General features: G+C 31.2%; 1 protein-coding gene and 1 long non-coding RNA gene across 4 annotated transcripts in view; one reads left to right on the forward strand and one right to left on the reverse strand.

Annotated features, from left to right (window-relative positions):
- The first annotated feature begins 258 nt into the window (after window positions 1-258).
- Window positions 259-25,945, forward strand: part of LOC126738293 (protein croquemort) — a 33,091-nt gene continuing 7,404 nt past the window's right edge. The window contains exons 1-4 of one of the 2 annotated variants that reach the window (XM_050443551.1): window positions 259-565; window positions 9,252-9,383; window positions 20,865-21,173; window positions 25,721-25,930. In XM_050443551.1, the coding sequence (XP_050299508.1) occupies window positions 9,261-9,383; window positions 20,865-21,173; window positions 25,721-25,930 (642 nt within the window). In that variant the 5' untranslated portion in view covers window positions 259-565; window positions 9,252-9,260. The remainder of the gene's footprint in view (window positions 566-9,251; window positions 9,384-20,864; window positions 21,174-25,720; window positions 25,931-25,945) is intronic. The other variant, XM_050443550.1, reaches the window with a different exon arrangement.
- LOC126738294 (uncharacterized) lies at window positions 14,683-15,956 on the reverse strand. 2 transcript variants are annotated; one of them, XR_007661282.1, is made up of 3 exons: window positions 15,842-15,956; window positions 15,680-15,776; window positions 14,683-15,597 (listed from the first exon to the last, which is right to left on the reverse strand). It is a non-coding gene; the product is annotated as an uncharacterized LOC126738294 (long non-coding RNA). The 2 variants fall into 2 exon arrangements; XR_007661281.1 differs by having other exon boundaries at window positions 14,683-15,776.

Here is a 25,945-nt window from a genome sequence, read left to right on the forward strand (position 1 = left end):
GTTTCGACTTTGTTTACCTGTTGTTTTTTAAATACATTTGTCTAACGTTGCGCACTACACTTCTGTGCAAACGCCTGTCCGAGGATACATTGTGGTGTAGCGAACTTAACATATAGGATTTGGTCCACCCAGCACAGGCCAAGATATCTCTCCTCCTTCCAGTCTTCTTCGGCTTACCAAGTAATTATTTTCGGACTGTCTGCAGCAACTTCTCTAACATTTAATAAATTTCATGAAAATACGTCAGTATCAAAATATCAACAATAATTTTTTCTAATCAGTATAGTTATACTTATTATGCTATCATGAATCTATAAATATGATGCATTCTTTAGTTGTTAATATTGGCTTCGTTAATGCAGTTTAACGTCCGAGTCTTTGTGCGCGATTTTAATAATTTTTGTTTTGTTAATAATAATGAATATAGAGCACAAGGAAGTGTGGTCGCATCCCTAGCGATTTTTTCGGTTTTTTACGTTTCCTAGTCATTTGACCAGTCAGTTTTGTTTTTTAAGCATATAATAATTTGAGTGTTTTTTTATTCTTATAATTTTCTAATAATTAGGTAAGTAAAGTAAACAAATAAGTTGATTCTACACCAATGACATTGTAGGAGTTTTTGAAAATATTGTAACATCCTAACACAGTATCACTTACACTCAAATAAATACAAATAGCATTGAACTCCATTATTACTAACTTTTATTATAATAATATATATAAATACTTATATTACACAAGGCAGAACTAAACATCTCTTTTTTAACAACTATTGTAATAGGTCTAACTCTTTAATTAAATGGACCCTACACTATTTTAAAAATACTCTCTATGTTATTGCATATTATTATCATCACTGATATGTGCATAGTTCTAAATCATTATACATCTTTCTTCTCAGATTATATCAAATTATTTAATCATTTTGGTACAAGTCTACTTTAGGAACTTTCATGAAAATTGCACCTAAAATGATAAGAAAAGGTTTAAAATATGTTTAATTTTATCAGAGACAATATTTTAATGGAGGAAGGAGCACTTTTTTTTTCATGTGTTTCATATGAGTTTTCTCTCTTATGAAAAGAGGTGATGAAAAGAGGTTATGAAAAGAGGAAAGATGCAGCTTTTACAACACCATGCTACTTTTTTGAATGAAACCAAAAATGCACTAATCAAATTTGCCATAGAAATTCATTCTTTCTTGGATCTATGATTATATAACCAGTAGAACCGAGGTGGTGAAAAAGGGACTGTTTCTTTCTGGGGAGATAAAGGTTGTTTCTGGAGTGTCCCAGGGTTGCCATTGCAGTCCTGTACTTTTTGCATTTTCCTGATGGATTTAAGTCGGAGAATTAAAAACAGTAGTTCATTATAGTTTGCTGATGATGTGAAGCTTTTCAGGGAGATTAGGTTCCTCAATGATGCTATTCCTCTACAAAGACCTTAAAGTATTTTTTGAATTGTGTGTGGAAAATAGAATGACTTAAAATGTTGGAAAGTATCATAAAATCATATTTTCAAGACAAAGAAATCCAATCAACTTTGTATACTCTGTGGATGATACTCCACTGTGTTAAAATGTTAAAATGGAGACCTCTGATCTGGGCATCCTGATGGATTCTAAGATTACTTTTTCTAGTCACATAACCCAAATTACTTTATACTAATTACTTTATACAAATTACTGAATATTCACTTACTTACAACTTTAAATTAGTTTGGGTACTTGTTTTAAGTTTTGGATTGTTATTAGCTGCTTAGGCAATTTTTAGTAATATGTAGACTTATCATATGATGACATGTTTTATCTGCCATTGATCTTGATTTATATTATTAATACACAGTAATTATTGTAAATGTTTGCAGTAGATGGATAAATAAAGAAAGAAAGAAAGACACTTTTTGTCCTAAATTTGCCATAGCTATCTTAGTTTTTGTCCTACAGACTGATTTTGAAAAAATTGCATTTTCAGTCATTCCCTGTAACTCTGTTATTATGAGATATATTAAAAAAGTAAAAACTGATATTTGTAGATTTTTTGTGTAGAATCCAATGGTGTACTCTGAGATATTGACAACTATTTTTTTAATACCCTATATTATATATTTTTTTAGAATCTGGTTCTGCTGGCCTAGAGCTAGCGTAAACTATCTTTATTTTTATAAACAAAGTGACAAAATTATTTTTTCTGTAATTTACATTGATTAACCGTAGATAACTTGGGTAACCAAGGTAATGCAAAAAAACAAAATTCATGTTCTGCCATTACTTAGGTATTTGATTTTGGAAAATCTTTAATACATTACAAATGCCAAATAGCTAACACCCATTTAACAAATTTATTTAAAAAGTAATTAAAAAAAACTATATACAGTGGTGGCCAAAAAAATAATTAAAATAAAAGTACCACAAAACAAACGACAGCATTAGATAAGTGAGTCACTTGGTAGAAACACCATTATTCTTGATGGCTGCGCATCTTTGTGGCATCGTATCGATCAACTTTTGGCATGTTTCAACTGGGATGGAATACCACACTTCCAGAAGTTTCTTCCTTAAATCTTGCTATTTGTTTTTTTTTACAAGCTACTTGGTTTTTCAGTTCCTTCCAAAGGTTTTCAATAGGGTTAAGATCAGGAGATTGTGATGACCATTCCAGAACTGAAAGTCTATTTTGTGTAAACCATTGTTTAACAATCTGTGCAATATGTTTGGGGTCATTATCTTGTTGATACATTCACCTTAAAGGCACGTTTTGCTCGGCATATGGTAGCATGACTCTATCCAAGATATCCAAATAAATTTCTTTTGTTAGAATCTCTTTAATCCAAAATATGGAACCTACTTCATTGTAGGAAAAACAGCCCCATAGTTTCATATTTCCACCTCTGTGTTTAACTGTGCCTATTGTGTTCCTAGGATTATATTCTTCATTCTTCCTCCTTCTAATGGATAATCTTCCATCTGATTTGAATAAGTTGATCTTTGTCTCATCAAAAAAATGTTGCACCAATTTCTTTAAAAGTTTTCATTAAAATTATTCTTAATAAATGCCATTCTTTGTGCTTAGAAATGGTTTGTGCTTTGGCTACTCGACCATATAATTTTTGGTCTTGCAAACTTCTTCTTATCGCCCTAGTGCAAATACTTAAGCTTAAGTTTCCGTTTTATAGAGATAGATGTGGAAAAAAGTTGTTTACTGACTTCTCCTACAATAAGCTTATCAGTCTTATGTGTGGTTTTTCTTGGACGGCCTCGAATTTCAGGAACATTTTCCGTTTTATTTTGTGTTTTTAAAACTGTGGAGATTACACAAGGTGATCTTTTAACCACATTTGCAGTAAATGCATTGGATTTATCGGATTTTGACTCTTCAATTGCAAAATTAGACGCCTTTCTTCGGGGCTACAATGCTTTGCGCGACCCATATTTACCAACGCGATGCAAGGATCTTGTGGAAACTGACTGGTATTTATGGAAAATATCACAAACAAATCTTTTATCTGAATAAACAGAGACCAAATAGTTAAAATAAAGAAATACTCTTATTTTTTGTCCACAACATTTTTAAGCAATAATGAAAAAACTTGCTTTTAAAAGATAAGGGCATTCTTGGTTTATTTATATATGTTATCAAGGAAACAGATTAAATGCCGGAAGAAAATGCGTAGTATTTTATTTGTATATTCCAACATATAGCAAAGCTAATTCAGTTTGATTTGAAATGTGATAGGCACTCTTATTTTTTTTGCCACAACTGTAGATATAAAAATATATTATAGAAAAAAATTGAACAATTTTGTAGTAAACTAATTAAGAAAAATCACAATTGTTTTCAAGGCAAACCATTATGTCTCCTACAAGTTTCACAAAGTTTATAAATTCTTGTAATAGCATCTTCCAAAATAAATGATGACTCTGTTATTCTGCAAAAAGTATATCCCATTGCAATTTTTAAATGCTGCATGTTTGGCATATTGCCTTGAATAAATTTTATTCTTTAAATACCTCTACAAAATTCAAAACTAAGAGATCCAGTGATCATGGCGTCCATCGAACAGGTCCATTCCTGTTTTAATCCATTTCCTGGGAAAAAGCTTTAGCCAGTTTAGTATTAATATAGCATTGTGGCTGGAGCTGCATCCTGCTGGAAGAATATGTCCTTGAATATATCAATCAGTTGAGCCAGTGGAATATCTTTTAAAATGTTCATAGTATTTTTTCACAAATTCTACATTGTGTAGTACCCATTAGAGTTTGGATTTTCTCAATAAATCTTGTAAACTATTTTTCAATTAAAACTAAAGCTGCAGGTATTAAATCTGAACCTGCCTTGACTCCCTCCAGGAAAAATTATGTGTTTTCTTGACTCCAAAATGGCAAGTTGTCCACCGCAAGTCTACTAAGATTTCTCAAGCTTCTGGAATGTACCTTGTCTGACCAAATTATTTTTTTTCGAAGTTATTTTCATATTTATAAATTAGAACTCCCATCTATATTTAGCAACAGCAGGGTGCAGATGAACAGTGGCTTGAAAAAGTGCTAGAACGTTGATCTCTGATTCCTTGATGTATATTGTATATTTTACAATAATGTTGATGAAGATTAAATTTTAATTTTTGAAAATAATTAATCAACAAGCAGAAGAAGAATGATAACAATAAATATTGAACTAAATTTGGGAAAATGAAACCAGGTAAATGTATATTTTCAATATTTTCCTGCTCTCATTTTTTATAAAATTCGTTGATACAGTTCCCAGACTGCCCATAGTAATATAAATCATTGTTCCCAAAATATTTTTAAAAGTAATTTGATTTTTAAATTTTATTTAACAACTACCTCAACTTTCTTTCAAGAACTGTTAGTGTAAACAATATTATTTATAATAGGCCTTAAAACTATTCATTTATTTTGCCTTTTAATTTTACTTCCAGAAGACAACATCTAACATCTAAATTTAAAAAATATTTATTGTTTGCTTTACTTGTCTGTTAAAACCTAGAATTCTAACCCAAAATTGGCTGTCTTTGGGCATCTTTTACACCGTTATTATTAAAGTATAAAGTTTGCTAATGTTGTAAATATTAAATCATGTAATATCTAATACATTTATAATATATGTTGGAGAATCACTTTTACTTGTTTTTAGAGAACATTTTAACACTTGGAAAATTAAAGTGAGATTTTTTCAATAAAATAATAAATTGACCTATAAAGATAAGAACCTGCAATCTCGGCCAATTCTCTCTAAGACCTGTTGGTCCTTGTTCCTAAACTCAATAATAACCTTTTTCATGATTGCCCTATTTATTCCCGGCTATTTTTTACTCTTTCCAATATTTATTTCTTGATATTGAATCATGTTGCATATCAGTTTGAACGTCGAATACTTCAGGACTATTAAATTAGAAGCATGACTAATATGGAAAGCTTTGTTGCTTTTGTAGTGATGCCGCAGTCGTCAGTCACTTTACAAATACGGTCTAAATCAAAATAATATTGAAAATATCTAGAGCCTACATATATACTAGGAAAAAGGGAACACTTAATGAATATTTTACTTTTTAAGATAAACAAATGAAATTTGATATATTGGAGGAATTGTTATTAGAGCATCTTTTGAGATATTTTGTTGTTTTCGTTCACTACCTGTTTATCCAGAAGTGACACAAACTTTCTTATTTTAAATGAGATACTATGTACATATGTATTTTGATACAAAATAATATTCTGACAACCTATGCTTGACATGCCCCAAAAACAAATGCCATATCTCAATCTAAGCTAAATAAACGCGGCGGCCAAATCTAAGCCAAATAAATGAGGCGGTATGTTGAGGTTGATGGGGTTTGTGTAGCTTGCAATGAACACTGTCCAGCCTGAGTATTAGCTGAAATGTTTTCTTATCATAATATGTTTCAATGCAATAACGTACCAAATAACAGAAACACATTTTTAGATTTAGTATTTTTTGATTTGGATAATGTTAATATTTCAACTGCTGTTGACTGCATTTTTAGTAATAGTTTGCACCACGTTTCTTATCATATTAATATTCAAACTGACTCATCTTCACTAATGCTTGATGAATTTTATTTCGATTTTCGGAATGCCGACTTTGGGGCTATTAACTTTCATTTGGGGGCTATTGATTGGAGTATGAATTTTGATGGGTTGAATGTTGATGGTGCTGCGGGTAAGTTAAATGATATTTGATTGATTTACAGGATTGCCTTGATTTGTATGTTCCTAAAAAGAGACTAAGGTCTTCATCTTTTCCTAAATGGTTTAGTCTTTCACTTAAAGACTTAATTTGTAAAAAGAAGGCTGCACACAGGAAATATACGTCTACTCCCTCAGCTGACTCTTATGCTCGTTTTTCGACCCTTAGATCTCGATGTAAAGTAGAACACGATCGTTGCTTTAGTGAATATATTGGTAACGTGGAGAGGTCAGTGGTGGATGATAGTCGTTACTTTTGGAGGTTTGTCAATGACAAAAGAAAGAGCAATGCATTTCCAAATTCGATGTTTTTGGGCCAGGAAATGGCAGAGTCTAGGGAAGCAATAACTGATTTGTTTGTAAAGTTTTTTGCCACAGTTTACGACAACTCTACTTATGCCATTCCTGATTCTCTTGAATTTGGTTCCCAGAATATTATTAATGGACGCTTCGCTCTCTCGGAGGTATTTTCTAAGATCCAGAAATTACCTAACAAGTTTTCTGTGGGCCAGGTAATATACCTAATGTCTTTTTAAAGAACTGGATTTATACAATTAGTAGGCCTCTCCAGATGATCTTTAATATGTCTTTACAGGACTCTACCTTCCCAGAAGCTTGGAAGCACAGTTTCATCATGCCGATATTTAAGACTGGCAATAGGGGAGATATTGCCAATTATCGTGGAGTATGTATTCAAAACTCATTGGCCAAATTGTTTGATAGTTTCGTTTGCGGTCAGCTAACATGGCAATGCAAAGGAATTATTAGTGAAAAACAGTCAGGATTCTCTTCTGGGAAATCCACAACCAGCAGTTTGGTTCAATACGAGTGTGATCTGTTGGGGGCTTTGGAGAGGGGGGTTCAGACTGATGCGGTCTATACCGACTTCTCCAAGGCCTTCGACAGGGTGAACTTTGGTCTCTTGCTGGCCAAGTTGGAAAGTGCTGGTTTTCATGGCTCCCTCTTAAAATGGCCAAAGAGTTTTCTGATAGGAAGAACTTGGAGTGTGAAGGTGCATGGCTGTACTTCTGTACCTACTAATGTAGTCTCAGGGGTTCCTCAGGGATCTCACTGTGCCCCTCTGCTGTTCAATCTATTTGTGAATGATATTGTTAATGTGATCAATCATAGTTCTGTATGTATGTTTGCTGATGACCTGAAGCTCTACATGCAGATTAAGCAGGTGAATAATATAGCCAAACTTCAGGAAGACCTTGATGCTTTGTGTGAGTGGTCAGTGATGAACAGATTGAGGCACAATATTTCCAAGTGTTGCTACATATTTCATAGAGGTTCGAAGAGATTCAATTCTACATATAGTATCCTTGGTAAGTCCTTGCAGTATGTGAATGTAGTCAAGGATTTGGGCGTGTGGTTCGATGAGCATCTGAGATTTGTTCATCACATCTCTAAAATAACTTTAAAGGCACTAAGAGTGTTGGGTGCTGTAAACAGGTATAGTTCACGTCTCTCTCTGCAAGCCTATAGACTCCTTTATGTCTCACTGGTTAGATCTAATCTTGAATTCTCTTCAGTAGTGTGGTCTCCTCTATAACTCTATAAGAATTCAATAGATATGATTGAGAGAGTGCAAGATGGATTTTTACGGTGTGCTGCATTTAGAATGGGCATTAGCTTTGACGAGTACCATCGTGAGGACATGAGCGTCAGACTTAACCTGGATACATTGGTCAAAAGGCGTGTGAACGCTGATCTTTGTTTTGTCTTTAAGCTGGTTAATGGCATGATTAATGCTCCTGACCTTCTTTCTAAAGTGGGTCTCAATGTTCCAAATAGAACTCTACGCAATTTTGACCTTTATCATGTTCCTATGCACAGAATTGAATATGGCCGTCATTCTCCTATCGATAGATCTCTGAGTGTTTTAAACGCTCATAACATTGATTTATGTAGTAGTTCACTATCCTCTTTTAAGAATAGCCTGAGCACACTATGGCTGTAATGGTGTCAACTCAGTTCTTAGATATATATATATATATTTATTTACATTATATCAACTCACTAGGTTAAGTTATCTATTATGTAAAAATCTATTTGGTACATTTATTTTGTAAAATGGGGATTCCCGTAAATTTAATAAAATAAATAAACAGATCTGTATAAGGAATGACCCACTTCAATAGCAACCATACCCATTTTATGATGATGTTTATGATAATATCGCAATATTTGGGTATCATCTGCAAATAAAACCAACTGACCATGAAATTTCAGAGTTTATTTATCTAGGACAGAAAAGATATAGGCCTTGTGGTACTTGTTTATAAACTTAAGTTTTTGGTAAATACTCAGAAACTGCAACTGTTAACTATCCGAAAAAAGTCGTGAAATCTTCTAGTTGGGATTTAATGCCAGTGACAGTATCCTAAAAAATCATTTATATTTTTATGTAATTTAAATAGATAGTAACTAGTAGTTGCTGGAGCATATAGTAAAAATCCTCGTTTGTATTAAGTTATTTATTTTCAATTTACTAATATTCTATACTTATTATTTATATTTATTTTAACATGTTTTATTAAAGGGTCTGTGATAATCATTTTTTACATTGCATTTAAGTATCAAAACAACTTTTTTAATAATATGAATGATTCAGTGATTGATATCTGAGACAAGTGATGTAAGATTTCCATTATTTGAGATACACTGTTACTTAGTGATAACTGTGTGCAATCGAATTGGGTAAAAGTATTTTTATGTTATTTTATATTGAAACCCAAAGATTCTTTGAGAGAAAGAATTTATTCTAATATTGCTTTTATCCTCATATTGCTTTGTTTTATTTTTAACTTATTATATTTTTGATTTTTTTTGCAATGGATCCTGAGAAAAATTATTTTGCATGGGCCAAAAATTAAATTTAACATTAATTAATCATAATTTTACTACTTATAACATAAGGAGCGAAATTAACTGATAACACCTAAAAATTAATTTCCAAATTTTATTATTTATATCTAGTATGAATTTTGTTCGGGTAGTGCATTCTGTATTATTTTTCTAGACGTTAACGATGGGGTGTTGTGCTACCACCACTGTCCAAAGGGTGACAATGATTTCTGCTGTAGCAGTTATAATATTAGGAGTACTGATGGCTGTGGGTTGGGATAATCTGTTATTTAAGATCGTTTACAAGGTAAGTGTGAGAAATGTTAATGTCTGTCAGCTTTTTAACACTAAGTACATGACTTGGAAAAAGAAGGCACATTTCAAAGAGAAATTTAACACCCTAAGTATGAAAAATGAGTACAGCTTTAAGTAAAATCACCTTTTAAATATGGTAAATATGAAAAGTGACGTTTCATATGCAATTTTCAATTTAATTTTATTTTTTTAATGAACCAAACTGGTGGACAAAGGTTCAAAAATAATTAAATTTGTTCCAAGCATTTAAACATGGTCAGTATATAATAATTAACAGTAGTCGGACGCGTCAAAGACAATAGCCTAAAATAAATTTTAAATTTAAAATCCTCAATTTTTATATTAATAACATATGGCAACTAGTTCTTAAATTCAAAACAGCATTATTATATAAATGAAATAAAACAGGGTCGTTAATCAATTCCCACAATCGAAATTATGAAACCTTGTTTTAGACCTAAATAATTTTTTAAGATATTTACAAACTACCTTGGAAATATTTTACACACTTTATCAGATTCAGCAAATTGCAGCGCTGAACCGTTTGAAACCTAAAACTATAGTGTATATGATACAGTTCTTATGGGCTCCATTACTTCTACTAATATAATAATTATTTAAATTCTGTAATAATACGAAATTTTAAGATATTTATAGTTTAAGCTAATTTGTTGCAATCTGTTTTTTATCAACAGTAGTTTCATCAATAGTACTATTCCTGAAGGTAGTTTTCCCACTAGGTTAAAAATCACAAAAATTGTACTTATATTTAAAAAAGACAAAACTAATAACCCTAAATATTATCAACTCATTTCAGTACTTTTAAAAATCTCTAAAATACTGCAAACTATTCGGTAATAATTCTTTTATCGGATTTTGGTAGTCTGTAGGGTATAGAAAAAAAATATCAGCTCCAAATTCTGATATCCTAAGTCTTGAAATTTGTTTAGGAAAGTATGAAGATTGGTGATTCATTTGGGTGTTTGTTGACTTATCTATAGTGATCTATCTTTAGTATTTAACTCTTAGTTTATTGTCCTTTATTATTGACTAAGCTGGAATACTGTGGAGACCTTGGACGGTGTTAGGGTTGAAACGAAGGAATTTTTAATTCATGTATGCTGAAGCACTGTATTAATTCTAAAATGTTGTCTGTCCCAGGAATTGAATTTCAGGTGCAGTATTATTGATATCAATGATTTGCCTATATTGTGCACTAAATTTTTACTCTCGCTTTCCAAAATGCAGATGGTACATCATTTTGCTAGAAAAGCAAAAAGTCGAGTCTCTTTTTATTGATTTTTCATGGAAGTTTTTTGTCATAAAAAAGAAGTGTTTTACTATTGGCCAAATAGTAGCCTTGACTGCTTATAACCATATTTCTGATTTTTATTTGGGGACTTTTACTCGATTACTATTTAAACACGTCATGAAATAGGTTTGATCTATTTACTTAAGTTATTCATTTAAACCTTTAATGGGTTAAAGTATACTGACCTTCTTAAGATAGTTAACAAAGGGAGCTCTTGTTTTCAATGTACCTTTTAAACTATGATACTGGGGACCAGATAAAGAAGGCGGTAAAAAAAAGTAATATTTGATATTGACCATAAATCTAGCCAATGCAGGCAAATCAGTGAATATTTTAAAAAGTTAAAGAGGTCATCCATGGAGAAGTATTTTAACTTTAAATTTATTCCTTGGTGCTCATTCCGACACCAAAGCTGACATTTTATTAAGACGATTTAACCTTCTCTTTGTGCATCTCTCATATCGAGGTTTTTGACCATAATAGCAGGTTAATTATAACTTCAAAGAAAGATAGATGAAAAATAGCTAATGATTACTATCTGGGAACAGCAGTCTTATCATAATATTTTCTGAGGACTAATAAAAGACATCTTGGTTCTTTAATATAGAGTGCATCGCAAAAGTTATGTCTAAATTCATTTAAAATTCAGGGGTGTGTTCGAAAAAAAAACGCTCGGACCCGTCGATTTTTATTTCAAGTTGCGCATTTTTGTACGTGAAGTTTGTATGTACAGGGTTGCTCAAAAATAAATTACGACCATCAACTTAATTTTTTCAAATGAAAGCCCCTTTTTTTATTTGATTTTTGAATTTCGCTTGGAATTCTACGTATGTTTTATGCATCATGTCCTATACCTAAAGTCAACAGTTAGCAAAATTCCATTCATTCGTGTTTTTTTATTGTTGGCTGGTGACCGTGTGTATTTTCATAGAAACTGACAGTTGTACTCCAAACAGATATTGTCAAGTGTCAAGTGTACGAGCAAAGTTGCGGTTTTCACAATGGTAAACTTAACGGAACGAGAAAAAATAGAAATTCTGTGCATGGTTGGGTTTGGTGATAGAACACGTACTGAAAGAGAAGCTGCTCAATTATTCAATGAAATTCATCCTGCTCGTCCTCCGATTTGTCAAAAGGTGGTGAGTAGAATAGAGGCTAAATTTAGAGAATTCGGTCATGTTAGAGATCTGCCGAAATCTGTCGTCTTTTTCCAGATGAAAATGAACAACTTGACGTTTTGCTTTCTTTGGAAGAAAATCCATGCACTCCTCTGTCGCAGATTGGGGCAAATTTACACATGGCGAAATCTATAGTTCACCGAATAGTTAAAAAGCACAAATATCACCCCTACAAAGTTATTCCTGTGCAAGAGTTATTTGATGACGATTTCGATAGGCGAAATGAGTTTTGTGAACGCTTACAAAACATGTGCAATCTAAATAATAATTTAGTAACAAATATTATTTTTTCCGACGAAGCCACGTTCTGTTTGAATGGTAGTGTGAACAGACAAAATTGTCGATATTGGGCAACAGAAAATCCGCATTGGATGATGGAGGTAGACACCCAGTACCCTCAAAAACTAAATGTGTGGTGTGGAATAGTGCGCGGAAGAGTGATAGGCCCCTGTTTCTTTGAACAGACTTTAACGGGACAAGTGTATCTCGATTTTCTCCAATTTGAATTAGTTCCAGCATTATTAGCTTTATTTCCAAATCCATTGGACCCAGACTATTCTGAAGAAGAACTAATTTTCCAGCAAGATGGCGCTCCTCCGCACTATGCTGCCACTATGCGTAAATTTTTAGATGAAACCTTTCCCAATCGGTGGATAGGAAGGAGAGGACCCATCGAATGGCCTGCTAGGGCGCCTGACCTAATACCAATGGACTTTTTTTGTGGGGATACCTCAAGTCGAAGGTATTAGTTAATAGGCCAAATAATCTAGACGAATTGAAAGAAAATTCGCAGAGAAGTGAGCGCCATAACTCCTGAAATGATTGAAAATGTGCAACGAGACTCTATTGATCGCCTTAGATATTGTCAAGCCGTGAATGGCAACCATTTTGAACATTTAATAAATAACCTAATTTTTGTTCTTTTTTTATTTGTTACATGAATCGTCTTTTTTTCGATAACTGTTGACTTTAGGTATAGGACATGATGCATGAAACATACGTAGAATTCCACGCGAAATTCAAAGATGAAATAAAAAAAGGTGCTTTCATTTGAAAAAATGAAGTTGATGGTCGTAATTTATTTTTGAGCAACCCTGTATATACAAACTTCACGTACAAAAATGCACAATTTGAAATAAAAATCGACGGGTCCGAGCGTTTTTTTTCGCACACCTCTAAAAATGAAATAAAATGAATGAATTTTAAATGAATTTAGACATAACTTTTGGGATGCACTGTAAGTCTGCACTTATGGCGAGTAATTAAGATACCTGGCCTTTTCTATGATATAAAAAAATAAAAATATGCATGCAAATAAGCAAATATGTGAAATTCCTTTTAAGATAATAATTAGTTTAGAAGTGTATTTTTTTAAACTGATTTTTTTAAATAAAAAAAAATCCTTTTGAAGCTTTTGCCAGGTTTGACTTACTTTAATACTAATATAGTAATTACACAATAATTCGAATGTCACTATTAATTTATGAATTCTTTAATTGCTAAATTTGGGATATCAGATCTCTAAATCATGCAAAATAGCAGGGTAATATTTAATTATAGTAGGTATTTCCAGGGATTCCCAAATACTTCTGGGTAATTACTATTAATACCTAATATACTTGGTTAATTTTTGTTATTTTTAATCTAAATAACGCCACTTCTTTAAGGCAGAAAAATTGGTGTTCAAAATCTATATAAGGCTATGATTAAGTTTGATGCCCACATATTTTATGAACAGCAAAACGTTTCGAAAATGAATAGAAATGATAGATGATGTGATGAGTTAAAACAGAATGTTCTAGTTATAAGGGGCGTAAAATGGAACTTGGTAATATCTCTTCTGGTAAATAAACAGGCCATTAAACAAATAATTAGATTAAAGGTGTGCAAAATATTATATCGTATGGGACTCAATTAAAGAGCCTGGTAAGCATTTTTAACTACATTAAAAACAAGAAAGTATTCAATAGTGTAACAGTCTGAGGATATCTTAGTAGACAAGAGATATGGCAGTCAAATTTTAGTTGCTTATCCAGATAACCAACTAACCAGTTAAACTAGTGGCTACCATATTTTGAAGATAAATTTCTTAAAGACTGCATTTAAAATATTTATTGTTGATTCTAGACATACTACACATACAACTTTTAGTGTCTATAGTGGTCTTTAGCATGACTGGATCCAAATTGTGTTAAAGAATGGTGGTGTCGTCTGTGAACAAGGTGAATTTGGTAGAGATTAGGATTTGAACCACCCTTAAAGATAATATAAATGAGGACAAAATTGATCCTGAAACCCCTTGTGCAGCAGTTATTCTGTGGCATACACAATCAAAAACTTTTGATAAGTCACAGCTGTAAAAAACTTCAATATTCGAGATTTACCGATGTCTAAGAAGAAGATTGGTATTAGAAGAAGTTAGACTCAGCATTTTGTTTAATATTGTATTACATTAAATTGACCCAATCACTAAAAAACACATTTTATTTTTTTATAACATTCAGAAGTCTTAAAAAAATAAATATGTAAAATAACATACATAGAAGTTTTAAATTACATTCATGTAAAATACCCATAATTGCTCTACATTATCATATGTTTATTTAAGTATTGTATTTTTGTTCAACATGTAACATGTATGATGAGTAAGTCAAATGAGTCACGAAAAATATTTTATAGGTCATGCTGAGGTCAAGATCCATTCTATGGCTAATTTATTGATTATTGGATTCGTAGTAAAAGATATTTATTAAAAATATGAGAAAAAATTTTTTTATATTTTTAATAAATAATATATATACTTGTGGCATAATTCAGTACTTTATTTAAACTATGAATTTTGCTTAAAAAAGCTGTCCTTCAAAAATTTCGCTACAATTCACCCTTTTCGAGATATTTACATTTAAAGTTGTCAATGCATTAAAAAAATTACATTCATAAAATATTTAAATTGCTGTATTACACTTCGTATAAGTGATAAAATACAAAAGATAAATTGAAAATAAAAATTATGAATATTTGCCCGTAAATGTTTGACATGACCTCCATTTGTCTCAATACATTTTAAAATTCTTTTACTGAAAGACCGTCGAATCTTAAAGAATAATTAATTATTTTGAAATGATTCAGTAGCAGTCAATATTTTTACCATTAATTGCTTTCTTGTGTTTATTGTATTTTCGTAAACAATTGATTTCATGTATCCCCATGGAAAAGTCTAAGGGGTTAAAGTCTGGATTTCCTGCGGGCCAAGGTCTTCGACTTCCAGATCCTATCCAGCTAAAATTAGCATTAAGATACTGTTACCGGTCTTGCAAAATGATGCAGGAGCACCATCTTGCATAAAAACCATATCTTGGCGGATATTTAAATGTACTTATAAATAATCAGTAAGTTTTGTTTGTAAAAGCTTTAAATATAATTCTCCATTTAGATTTGGAGGTAACTTGTATAGCCTCAAAAAATTGTCTATTACACCACACCAAATATTAATTTTAAATTCGTGTTGAAAGTGTCTTTCAGTAATGAGGTTCGGATTTGCAATATCGCATGAATGCTCGTTTTTAAAGTTGAAAATTCCTCGTCAGGTAAAAGTCGTTATATCCGTAGACAGAATTTAATTTATAAATAAGGGATCTTGATTTGGTTGAGCCTGGATATAGCGGACGAAATCTAGTCTTGCTGTAAGCTCTGCATCCAAAAAATTTTGTACAGGCCTGAAATGATTTTAATAAAGATGTTCGCGATGAAAAATTAGTTACACTGATGATTTGCTAATTCCAGTTCTTGCAGCCTTACCCCTTACTGATCCCTTCTTCTTCATCCACTTTACGTCTATTTGGAGGTTCGGCATCTCGTTTTGCATATCCGTATTAGAAAAAAAATTGATGAGAAACTAAAATGATCAATAAACAATAAACACTGGAACTAGCACTAACGCAATAAGTAACAATAACTAACCGAACTAGCAATAAGAACTCAATAAATGGTAATAGATAACGTTAATAAATGTATAGGTTTGAATTAACATAAGCTCATCAGAATAACTTATCAAAATAACTGACAAGAACATAAACTCTGACAGTGACAATGACATTTACAATAATTCCTAGAGCCTACTTAATAAATATTTTAACCTGAAGTAGGAAAAGAAAATTTTATCTTTAGCTCATTCAAAACTTTAAATGTAAATATAAGGTAAAGAGAAAGAAATCAGCGAGATTTTTGAACTTAAAAACGAAGAATAAATGCTAAATTTTAAAAATATTACATTAAGTTTATCAACCTGTATCTTGGTTGCTTTTGACTTTCAGACTAAGGAAATTTAACTTAAACTATTTTTTTTTAAGGAATCTGCTGTTAAATTATTTACCATTATTAATAGGACACTCTGTATATAAAGAAATTCTTTTCTAGTGTGGAATTTTGAACCTTACTTTAATTTAGATTGTAATAAGCCGATAAGTTTTAAAATATCAGTAATCAAACTTTTGTAAAAATGATATTCAAATAATTTTTCAAAACGTAAGTAATTTTTTTTTTAATGAGACAGTTTGAAGTACATAGATTCTAGTCCCATTATAAAAAGATAAGTACGCTTAATAATCATAGATTATATAAAATATGAAAATATAATTCTAAAAAATAAAAAAATAGTTATTATTATTGGGGGTGTCCGCAAAATAAGTGAACAACACTTAGTTACAAATACTTTGCTCAAAAATAGAACGATTGTGGTATCGTTTGGCCGTTAAAGGGTACCAAAGTTTTTAAATTAGAATGATTTTTTTATGTAGCGTCTAAATACTTTTATCGCTTTTTCCAAAATTTGAGGTGGAGGATAAGCACACAAATCGACGTATTTTGACATAAGCGCCTTTTTGGAATAATATTAAAAAAAAACATGATTACAAATTTTGTTAAAAACAAAGAATAAATGATCTAAAATTTAAAAAAAATTCATTTAAGTTTATCACCCTGTATTCGTACTTTCGGACCAAGAAAATTTAACTTAACCTATTTTTTTTTTAAAGAATCTGGTAAATTATTTACCAATATTAATGGGACAATGTATATTAAGAAATTCTTTTTTAGTGTAAAACTTTGAACCCTACTTTCATTTAGATTGTAATAAGACAATAAGTTTTGCAATATCAATAAAAATTAAACATGAGTTGTAAAAATGATATCGAAATAATTTTTCAAAACATAAATAATTTTTTTGTCAATGAGACAGTTTGAAGTACACTGATTCTGGTCCCATTATAAAATCCAGATAAGTACGAGTACACTTAAAAATCATAGACTATAAAATATGAAAATATAACTATAGAAAATGTTCAAAAATAGAACGCTTTTTCGCTTGGCCGCTAAAGGGTGGAAAATTTTTAAATTAAAACATGTTAAGTAGCGTCTAAATACTTTTAGTGCTTTTTCCAAAATTTGGGGTGGAGGATAACCACACAAATTGACGTATTTTGACATAAGCGCCTTCTTGGCATAATTCCCGGAATTAAAAAAAGATGAGTTAATAAATGAAAGGCTGTTATATTGTTATCCGCTGTATAAATCTTATATATATCTCAATAAATTTGTCTCATTTCGCTGATACCCTGTATATTATTTTATATTTCCTTCAACTAAACAGTTATAAAACGATTCATATTTTTATATTAAGTGGCAACATATATTTTGTATTTTTTGTATTCTAAAGCTATAGGACTACTAAAGCATGAAGCGTCTGTAGGTTATCCCAAAAGTGAATGATTCTAGAATCACTCTATAAAGTACCAACTTATTTGAATATTGTTTGAAATTAATAAGATAATACTCCTAAAAGTCCTAATAAAAAACCTCTTACCAATTGGACAATATTTATCCATATATCTAAGTTAGCTTAGTTATAGAAAAGTCCGTAAATTATTTTTAAATGTAATTGATTATAAGTAGTAGAACAATATTGTAAGGTAAAGTATTATATATTTTTGACGACTTATAGAAAAAAATATTTTTGAAAAGCATAATCTCGGGGAATGGTGTAAAACTTATCATTTCTTGTGTGTACATTACGCATATTGGTAAATTCTATACAAACCATAAAGAATTTTGTTGCTTTGGAAATTTTTCACCATATAATCATTTTAAGTATTATAGACAAAGTCATAGTAAATGCAATAATTCGTCCATTTCGCTCATGGAGACCCCCTAATGATCTTAAACAGGCGAAAAAACACAAAGTCTCGGTCTCAAAAGATTTTTGAGCTTAGTAAAGTACCTGAATATAATATATTATTATTCAAGGCAATACTTAAACCCATATCCAAAGATCATTATTGTAGGGAAAAATATACATTTATTTTTATCAAAAAACAATTATTGGTTATGACTGATATGATGCTACTGAAAGCTATATAATCGTATTGTTTTCAAATAAATAATTGTTCAACCAGTCCTAATCTTTTGGACTGATGATTAAAAATTATTTTATAATAATTTTGGTTTTAGTATTTGGATAAGGATAATAAATTAAAAGGCTAATATTTATTTTTTTTTGTAAAGCACCGAATTTACTATCTAGTTTTTCAACGGTGGTCAGCCCAAGGGCAAGACTGTCGTTGGTGTTACTAATCGAAAAATGTTGTCGCGTCAAGTATTACAGACTTTTGCATTATTCGGTAAATTATTTTGGGAATATCTATAGGAATATATGTCTTTTAGTAAACCTTGTACCTTGTTTGGAATTAGACCCATACTCTTTTATTTCTCCTTTAAGTTCTTCGTATTTGTTTAGTTTTTCGAGATATTGGATTTCCTTACCAGATATTTGATCTCAGTGATATCTGGCCTATTATATTTTTATCGTCAAATTTAAGTTTCTTTAGGATTTCTAGGTAGACTATTGTAGCCAATTTATTTTGCCGCTCTAACGGAAGCTTTAGCCGAAAGCCAGGACCGCTATCAGCTAAAGTTTGGCAGCTGGATAAAATATGCTCGATTGTTTATTGGGTTTTGTTACATTTCCTACACCTATCTGTTAGTATTTCTTCGTTTAATAATATATATTTCTGGTAGTTTCTTGTTTTTATAACTCGGTCTTGTATACCAATGCTTCTGTTTCTATAAACAGCGTTCCAGCCTTAAGCCTATCGGTGGATTTACTCTGGTCTATTGTGTTTTTTTGTAGTTGGTTGATAAATTTTTCGTGTAATTGTTTAGAGTACCAGTCTTGATTTTTTCCTTCATCGGCTTTTGTTTCGAAAGGTTCGTAATTTTCTGTGCTTAGATTTAATGGAGCATAGCCTATATACACTTTTACTATATAGTTTTGTGGAGCTCATTATTTTGATGATGGAAAAAATTTCTTAGGACTTTTATTTGTTGACTGTAGGTTACAGCGACATGCCTTATTTTTCTGCCGTTTTCACTCTGTGTTATTCGTTCAACTGATGCTCTTGGATGGTGTTTTCTGAATTTTGTAAGTTCTGTTCTGATCTTTCGTTTATCGTTTCCAGGTCAGTTTGTGTCCATTTAACTATACTGAAAGAGTATTGAAGAGCAGATATGGCATAGTTCTTTATGGCTGTAGTGAGGTTTCGTGAGTTGAGTTTGAATTTCAGAAGGTTATGAAGGTGTATTTCAAATTCTTTGGTTAATAATTATTTGATTTGCTGGTGTTCTATTTTAAGGGTATTATTATTAATAGATTACATGTCAAATGGAATCACAGTCCTAGCTGACATTCGAAATAACTTCTGTTGCTGATATAATGATTGAAACAGTCTGCATCTTATTTCCCATATTCTACGAATTTGTTATTCTAATTTTTAATTATTTCGCTTAAGTTGGTTTTGTTCAGGATAGAAATTTTAAGAAGAGCAGTTATCGTATCCACTATTAGAATTAAATCAAGCATTATTATTAATTAGTTGGCGATCTATAAGTATAGCCCTGTCCCAGTACAATTCGTATTCGTCATTTTCAAGTATCAGCTCCCGGGGCATACTTGAAATATAGTACCGTATCCTTTTAAAGAAAGGTTTGGTTTGCCTTCCGACTAAATTCATAATGAGGCAAAACCACAGTGGGCTTAGGGAATCCTCGTAAAATAGAATTGGACTTCTGCTTATCTAATCAGTACCGGTGAGGAACTGGAGGTTAATAGTGGATTCTAAAAAAGAAATTATGCGATCATCTACCCTTTTTAGTTTAAATACCCTCTATTAGCCATTGACGTGGCGCTCGTTGACGAAGTTATAGTGTATGGTTCGTGCGGCGATTTCCACGATGAAGAATAGAATGTTTTTTGCCCATTTAGTTCAGCAACTTTCACTGCACTTTTGCGCATTTTTGGCATTAGTCAATTTTTGTATAACGGGCCGACCAAAGAGGATTTAGATGTTCGTAAAAAAGATAATAGTCACTAAAAGTTTTCAGATATAACTTTATGAGCCGAATCTGTTTCAGCAGGTGCTGTTTATTGCTATCGACTATATCTATTTTCTGTGATATTCCGTTCAGGACATATCTAGCAAATTAGGTATGCAGAGTATCGTGATTTATCGTCATGACATTAGTAAATCCAGAAAAACATCTATTTAATACGTTGAGTGACCTGTCTCAGCCTGCAGTTAGATCAGCCATTTATTTTTGTGGGTGATTTTCTTTGCTATCCATTACACGTTGGTTTCTGTGAGCCGCAGTACGACGGAGTCCCATCTCTCCAGCATTCTACCACTAACGTGATCACTATTTCTTCCAAAGTTACCTGGACCGTGGAGAATTTACTCTCCAAGTAGTATGACAATAAGTCATAACACCCTGTGTTGGGTTTATCATTATTATTTTTATAATTATTATTTAATCTCTTGCGAAATAATTAAACTGTTTGATGTTTACGTTGTTATGTCCAAGGACACGAAATCAATTTATAACTATTTCATAATATTAAACTATATAAATATTATACTAATAGATATATTTTTAGCAACTAGTCGTAAATAAAAATACAACAACTGGTTTCGAAATGTGGAAAGAAACCCCAATACCGATGTACCTGGAATTTAACATGTTCAACTGGACCAATGCCGAAGAGTATAAGAAAAATCCCTCAATCAAGCCCGCCTTCACAGAAATGGGACCTTATGTATTCTATGAACACCATATTAGGGAAAATATTACTTTTAATGACAATGATACACTGACATATCTAAATAAAAGGATTTGGCGGTTTGAACCTGATAAGTCCAACGGTTCACTTGGTGATATTATTACTATGTTGAACCCCATACCCGTGGTAAGTAGTAAGATATGATTAAAATATAGTAAGTGCGTTTCAGTTATAACGATTTTACAGGGAATTTATTTTAATTTTTATTTTATTTATTTTTTTTTTTTATAGAGAAAGGGTTTTCTCATTTAACCTAAAGGTCAATGAAAAAATCCTTTAACCTTTCGTAAATGTAAAAAAAATACTACAAATATATACTACAGAAAAAAAACAGCATTATTTAAAAGTAAAAACGACACTACAACATAAATAACTTAAAAAAAAAAAGAAACATCATAAGTTGTAGTGTCGTTTTTACTTTTAAATAACGCTGTTTTTTTCTGTAGTATATTTACCGCAAATACTGCAGGTATCGCTGCATGGATATTAAAATTGGATGTTGAACTCATTATTAAAAACTTTGCGATAAAACTCATGAAACACCAGGATGATTCAAAGCCTTGTACCTATTATACATTTTTCTTATTGTTAGAGTGTATAGTAAATACACGACTATAAATTCTTTCGGTTGTAGTGGCTCTGCCTGCTCTTAACAGAGTGATATGATCTTTTATGGCTGCAATTATGACCGAAGGCTTTGTATAATGTAGGTGTTTATATTTTCAGTAATTATATTAAATGAAATAAAATCCTTCATGAAAACGGGCACTTCAATACAAATACTATTATGCATCAGGTTAATACCCTTACTTGATAAAAATATGCTTTATCGTGAAACTTGGCATCATTTTAATTTTTTCTTAGCTTGCGGTTCTTTATTGAAATTATGGATTTATAAGACTATTTAAATAAGTGTTAATCTTATTAAATTCGTTTATGATGGTATTTTTTTCCAGAAGTCCAATATGTATTTTGAACACATTTGTACCTAGAGCACTTCCAGTCTGGTTGTATTTTGTGTGATCTTAACCTCAATTGTTTTATAAGTCACATACTTTTCCAATTCTTTTTCTTTTCTTAGATATTACGTTTAACTAACAAGAAAAGCAACAGTCTTATCTTAGACCAAACACATACACGTGTATAATATTATTAATTGTCACGTCGTATAGCGTTTTCGCAGAAATTCCTACAGCGTTTTTGCTGTGTTTTGCATCGACTTATTAGATTGTTTCTTTTGTGAATAACTTTTAGACCTTTAGCGATATTTCCAAGCAGCCTGTGCTATTCGATTTTACTTTTCAGACGCACTGTTCTGGTATTAATTTTGTGTTTTGTGTTGCGTAAAAATTGGCTTTCATCGTTTTTGCCGTGTAGGCTTCCAGTGAACTTGATTACACGGTCTCAGACAAAAAAAACTTAATAGCTAACAGGTAGTGTCGTAATGAAACAAAGTATGAATATATGTCGTCATGAAAATCAAATTCGTCAAACTTCTCTTACAATAACCAAATGGTTTTTAAAGAAGGACAATTTCTCGATTTAGTCATTATGTAGGGCCTAAACATACTTTAACTTGGATTTGAATATGTGGCAAAGCATTGCTCTAAAAAAGAGTGAAGAATACCTTGAAAAAGGACTGCTGCCAGGGACTTTATTAACGCTCTAATTGCCAAACTAGATAATTATAGCCACTATGTATTTCATTTGAAATATCATATGGGTGTTTCAAGTAAAAAATTTAATTTGATTCTCTGCCAATGATAAAAGAAAGAATTTAATGTACTGGAGTTTGTACGTTTTACATCAAAATGTATAATCTTTGAGGAATACCGTTAATCAAGTTATCAATATGTTTTAAAAAAAATATTTCTCTTAAATATTGTGCATAAAAGAACATTGAAAAATATTGATAAACTATAACTATTAGCTTTAGATATAAATATGGACGATTTCATTCATTTATATTTAGAAGATTTCACCTTTAGAAGATGCCTTCTATAGGGAAAGTGGTGGGAGTGCAGTGTGTGTATCAAATTTTTATTTCTAATTAGTCAATTTCAACCCAAAGTAATCGTAATCAGTTCAAAATGCTTTTGAATGGTCCTTCATTTCATCCTTCATATACAATAAAAAATAAACAATTAATAATAGCTTCAACTTACAGACTGGCAAATTTTGAGACCTGTTATACAAGCATAAAAACATTATAATGGCAATATATTATATTTTGCTAATTGAAAGGAAATTATAAATTAATTTGATTAGTACATCTCGGTCACTATGCTGGAATTATTAGATAAGCTAGATACTTCCTAGTAACATGCATCCTAATAATGATTCAATTTTTTTCCCTAGTATGTTTAAAAGAAATACGTTACTATGCTTCGCAAATAAAAACAAACACAGTTTTGGCATTTATCTATCGTATTTCCTGATGAATAATTTTTAAACATGGAATTTTTGCAGACCGCCTTAGTATTGCATGAGTAATAAGATAAGAAGGGTAGAGCAAAGATCATTTAAACTATAGACCTATCAGCCTTTGGCTTTTCTACATCTTTTAAATTGGTAAAGTCGAATTTCTATATTTCAAAATAGGTGCTTCCGTTTTATATATAATCTTAGAAAAGATAAACATTATATAAAAACTACAAATAGCTTTACTGCTGTCTGCTCACTACTTTAATAGTCAACTGACTGACATATTCGATAGGCATGCCCCTTTGAAAATGTTCTCAATAAACCGAAAATTTAACCTCTATATAACAAATACTATTAAAGAAATAATTAGATTAAAAAACAAAGCTTTAAATAAATATAACAAAAGGAAAAATTCTACTCATAAGCAATACTATTTATACTTAAAGAATTATCTTTCATTGAACTAAAGAAAGTACATAAAGACATCATCTATAAACAAGTTGAATATACATTCTAAAAGTCAACATGAAATTAGTAGGTAGTTAAAAAATGTCCAAGAAATCTGCGATCACTTTGCGAGTATCAATCAGCTATCTATCACAGTTGACTATGATGCATTGGACTTTTATAGGCTAAATAAATTTGACGACCTTCAATTTAATTTTAAAAATATATTCGAGTTTGTACTGGTCACGTTGTCATGTTGGACATAGGGTATAATATGCTTTTGTATAGTATAGACCATAGAATATATTGTGAGCCCACTTGCAAAATTACTTAACCCAAGTCTAAATAAGAGAATCTTTCTCTTTCCTCACGTGTGTAAGGTCTGTATTATTAAGCCATTGCCAAAGACTGCCAAAGTTGAAAGTCCAATTTCTCGGTTGCCAACTATTGCAAAAAATTTTGGAATTTTAGTTTATGACATCATCACTGATTTCATTGTTGATAAAAATATGTTGCCATCAACACAGTCTGGTTTAAAAAAAGGCCACAGTACAGCAACAGCTCTTTGTAATGTAACAAATTAAATTTCTAGGAGTATTGACCAGTTAAAAGTGTCCTCTTTTGTCCTATTAGACTATAGCAAGGCATTTGATTTTATAAATCATGGAATGGTGCTGGCTAATTCTCTGTCTTATTATGGTTTTTCTGAATAAATAATTTTAGGGTTCTCAAACTATTTATGTTGTAGGTCTCAGGTGGTTGTGTTGGATGAAACAATGTCTGAACCAATATTCTGGGGCCATTAGTATTTTCATTATATACGTCGGACCTTTCTAAACAGGTAAGACATTGCTCTGTTCATCTTAATGCTGATGACACCCAGCTTTTGTTCGGCTTTTGTCCTGAATATTCTAGTGAGGCCATGCAGAGAATTAATGGGAATCTGGTGACTGATATTCAATGGTCTAATAATCATGGGTTGGTACTGAATGCAAAAAAAGTAACTACATGCTTATTGGTACTGATTCTGTAATACAAAAGGTTCATCTGTATAATTTCTCCACTTTACATATTAATAGTGCACCTCTGGCAAATGTAGGTCCCTGCTCATCGAACATATGCATTTAGAAGTTGCTTTTCTTTTTTCGCCATTGAACTACTGAATTCTGATATTTTTTACTTAATAGATAGTAACACTGTACTGGGGTTTTAAGAGAAAATATAAATCATACAGTTAATGAATATTAGATATAGGCAAAATATTACAATACCACAACATCGAACTGCTATTTTTCCAGGATTTTAAATTAATATACATACTTCCTGATCAAAATAATGATAATTCCAATTGATTATTAATATTTCTTGTATCTTTTATCTTTCTAGTTGTGCGTAGGTATAGTTTAGTATTAATAATTTATTAATGTAGTAATGTAATAAGTAAGGGATTGATGGTATTAATTATTTTATTATTTTACTTGCTTGTATTTTTTATATAATTCTTTTCTAGTATATAGTGTATAAGTTTTGTCTTCTTGGGTATTGCGAAGGATCCAGTAGATTGGCAATTGCTAGACTGGATCCTCTGTAGTCAGAAAAAATATAAACTGACTCGATATACCGTTGAATCCGGTCGAGTGAATTTTTTTCAGAATATTAGACTTTATTTGCTTATCTTTCTAAGTTTACTTACTTTCTAGCTCTTATTACTAAACAATTTCAAAAATATATCATACTTTTAGCAAAAGGATTAATTTTTTAAGGATTGAAATCTAATTTAGTTGTATATGAATTATTTTCAGGTTGTCGCCAGCGTAGTGAAAGACGAACATTATATCGTAAAAAAAGCAGTAAATTTCATTCTGCAAGAAAAAGACGAGGATCTTTATATAAAAAAAGAAATAGGCAAAATTTTGTTTGAGGGTTACAATGACACCTTAATCAATATTGCCCTCAAGTTAAATATATCCGGCTTTACTTTTCCTTTTAAAACTTTTGGTTGGTTTGCAGAGGTAAATGAGAAATAT

Source organism: Anthonomus grandis, chromosome 7 (genome assembly GCF_022605725.1).
Source record: "Anthonomus grandis grandis chromosome 7, icAntGran1.3, whole genome shotgun sequence".
Lineage (NCBI taxonomy): Eukaryota > Metazoa > Arthropoda > Insecta > Coleoptera > Curculionidae > Anthonomus > Anthonomus grandis.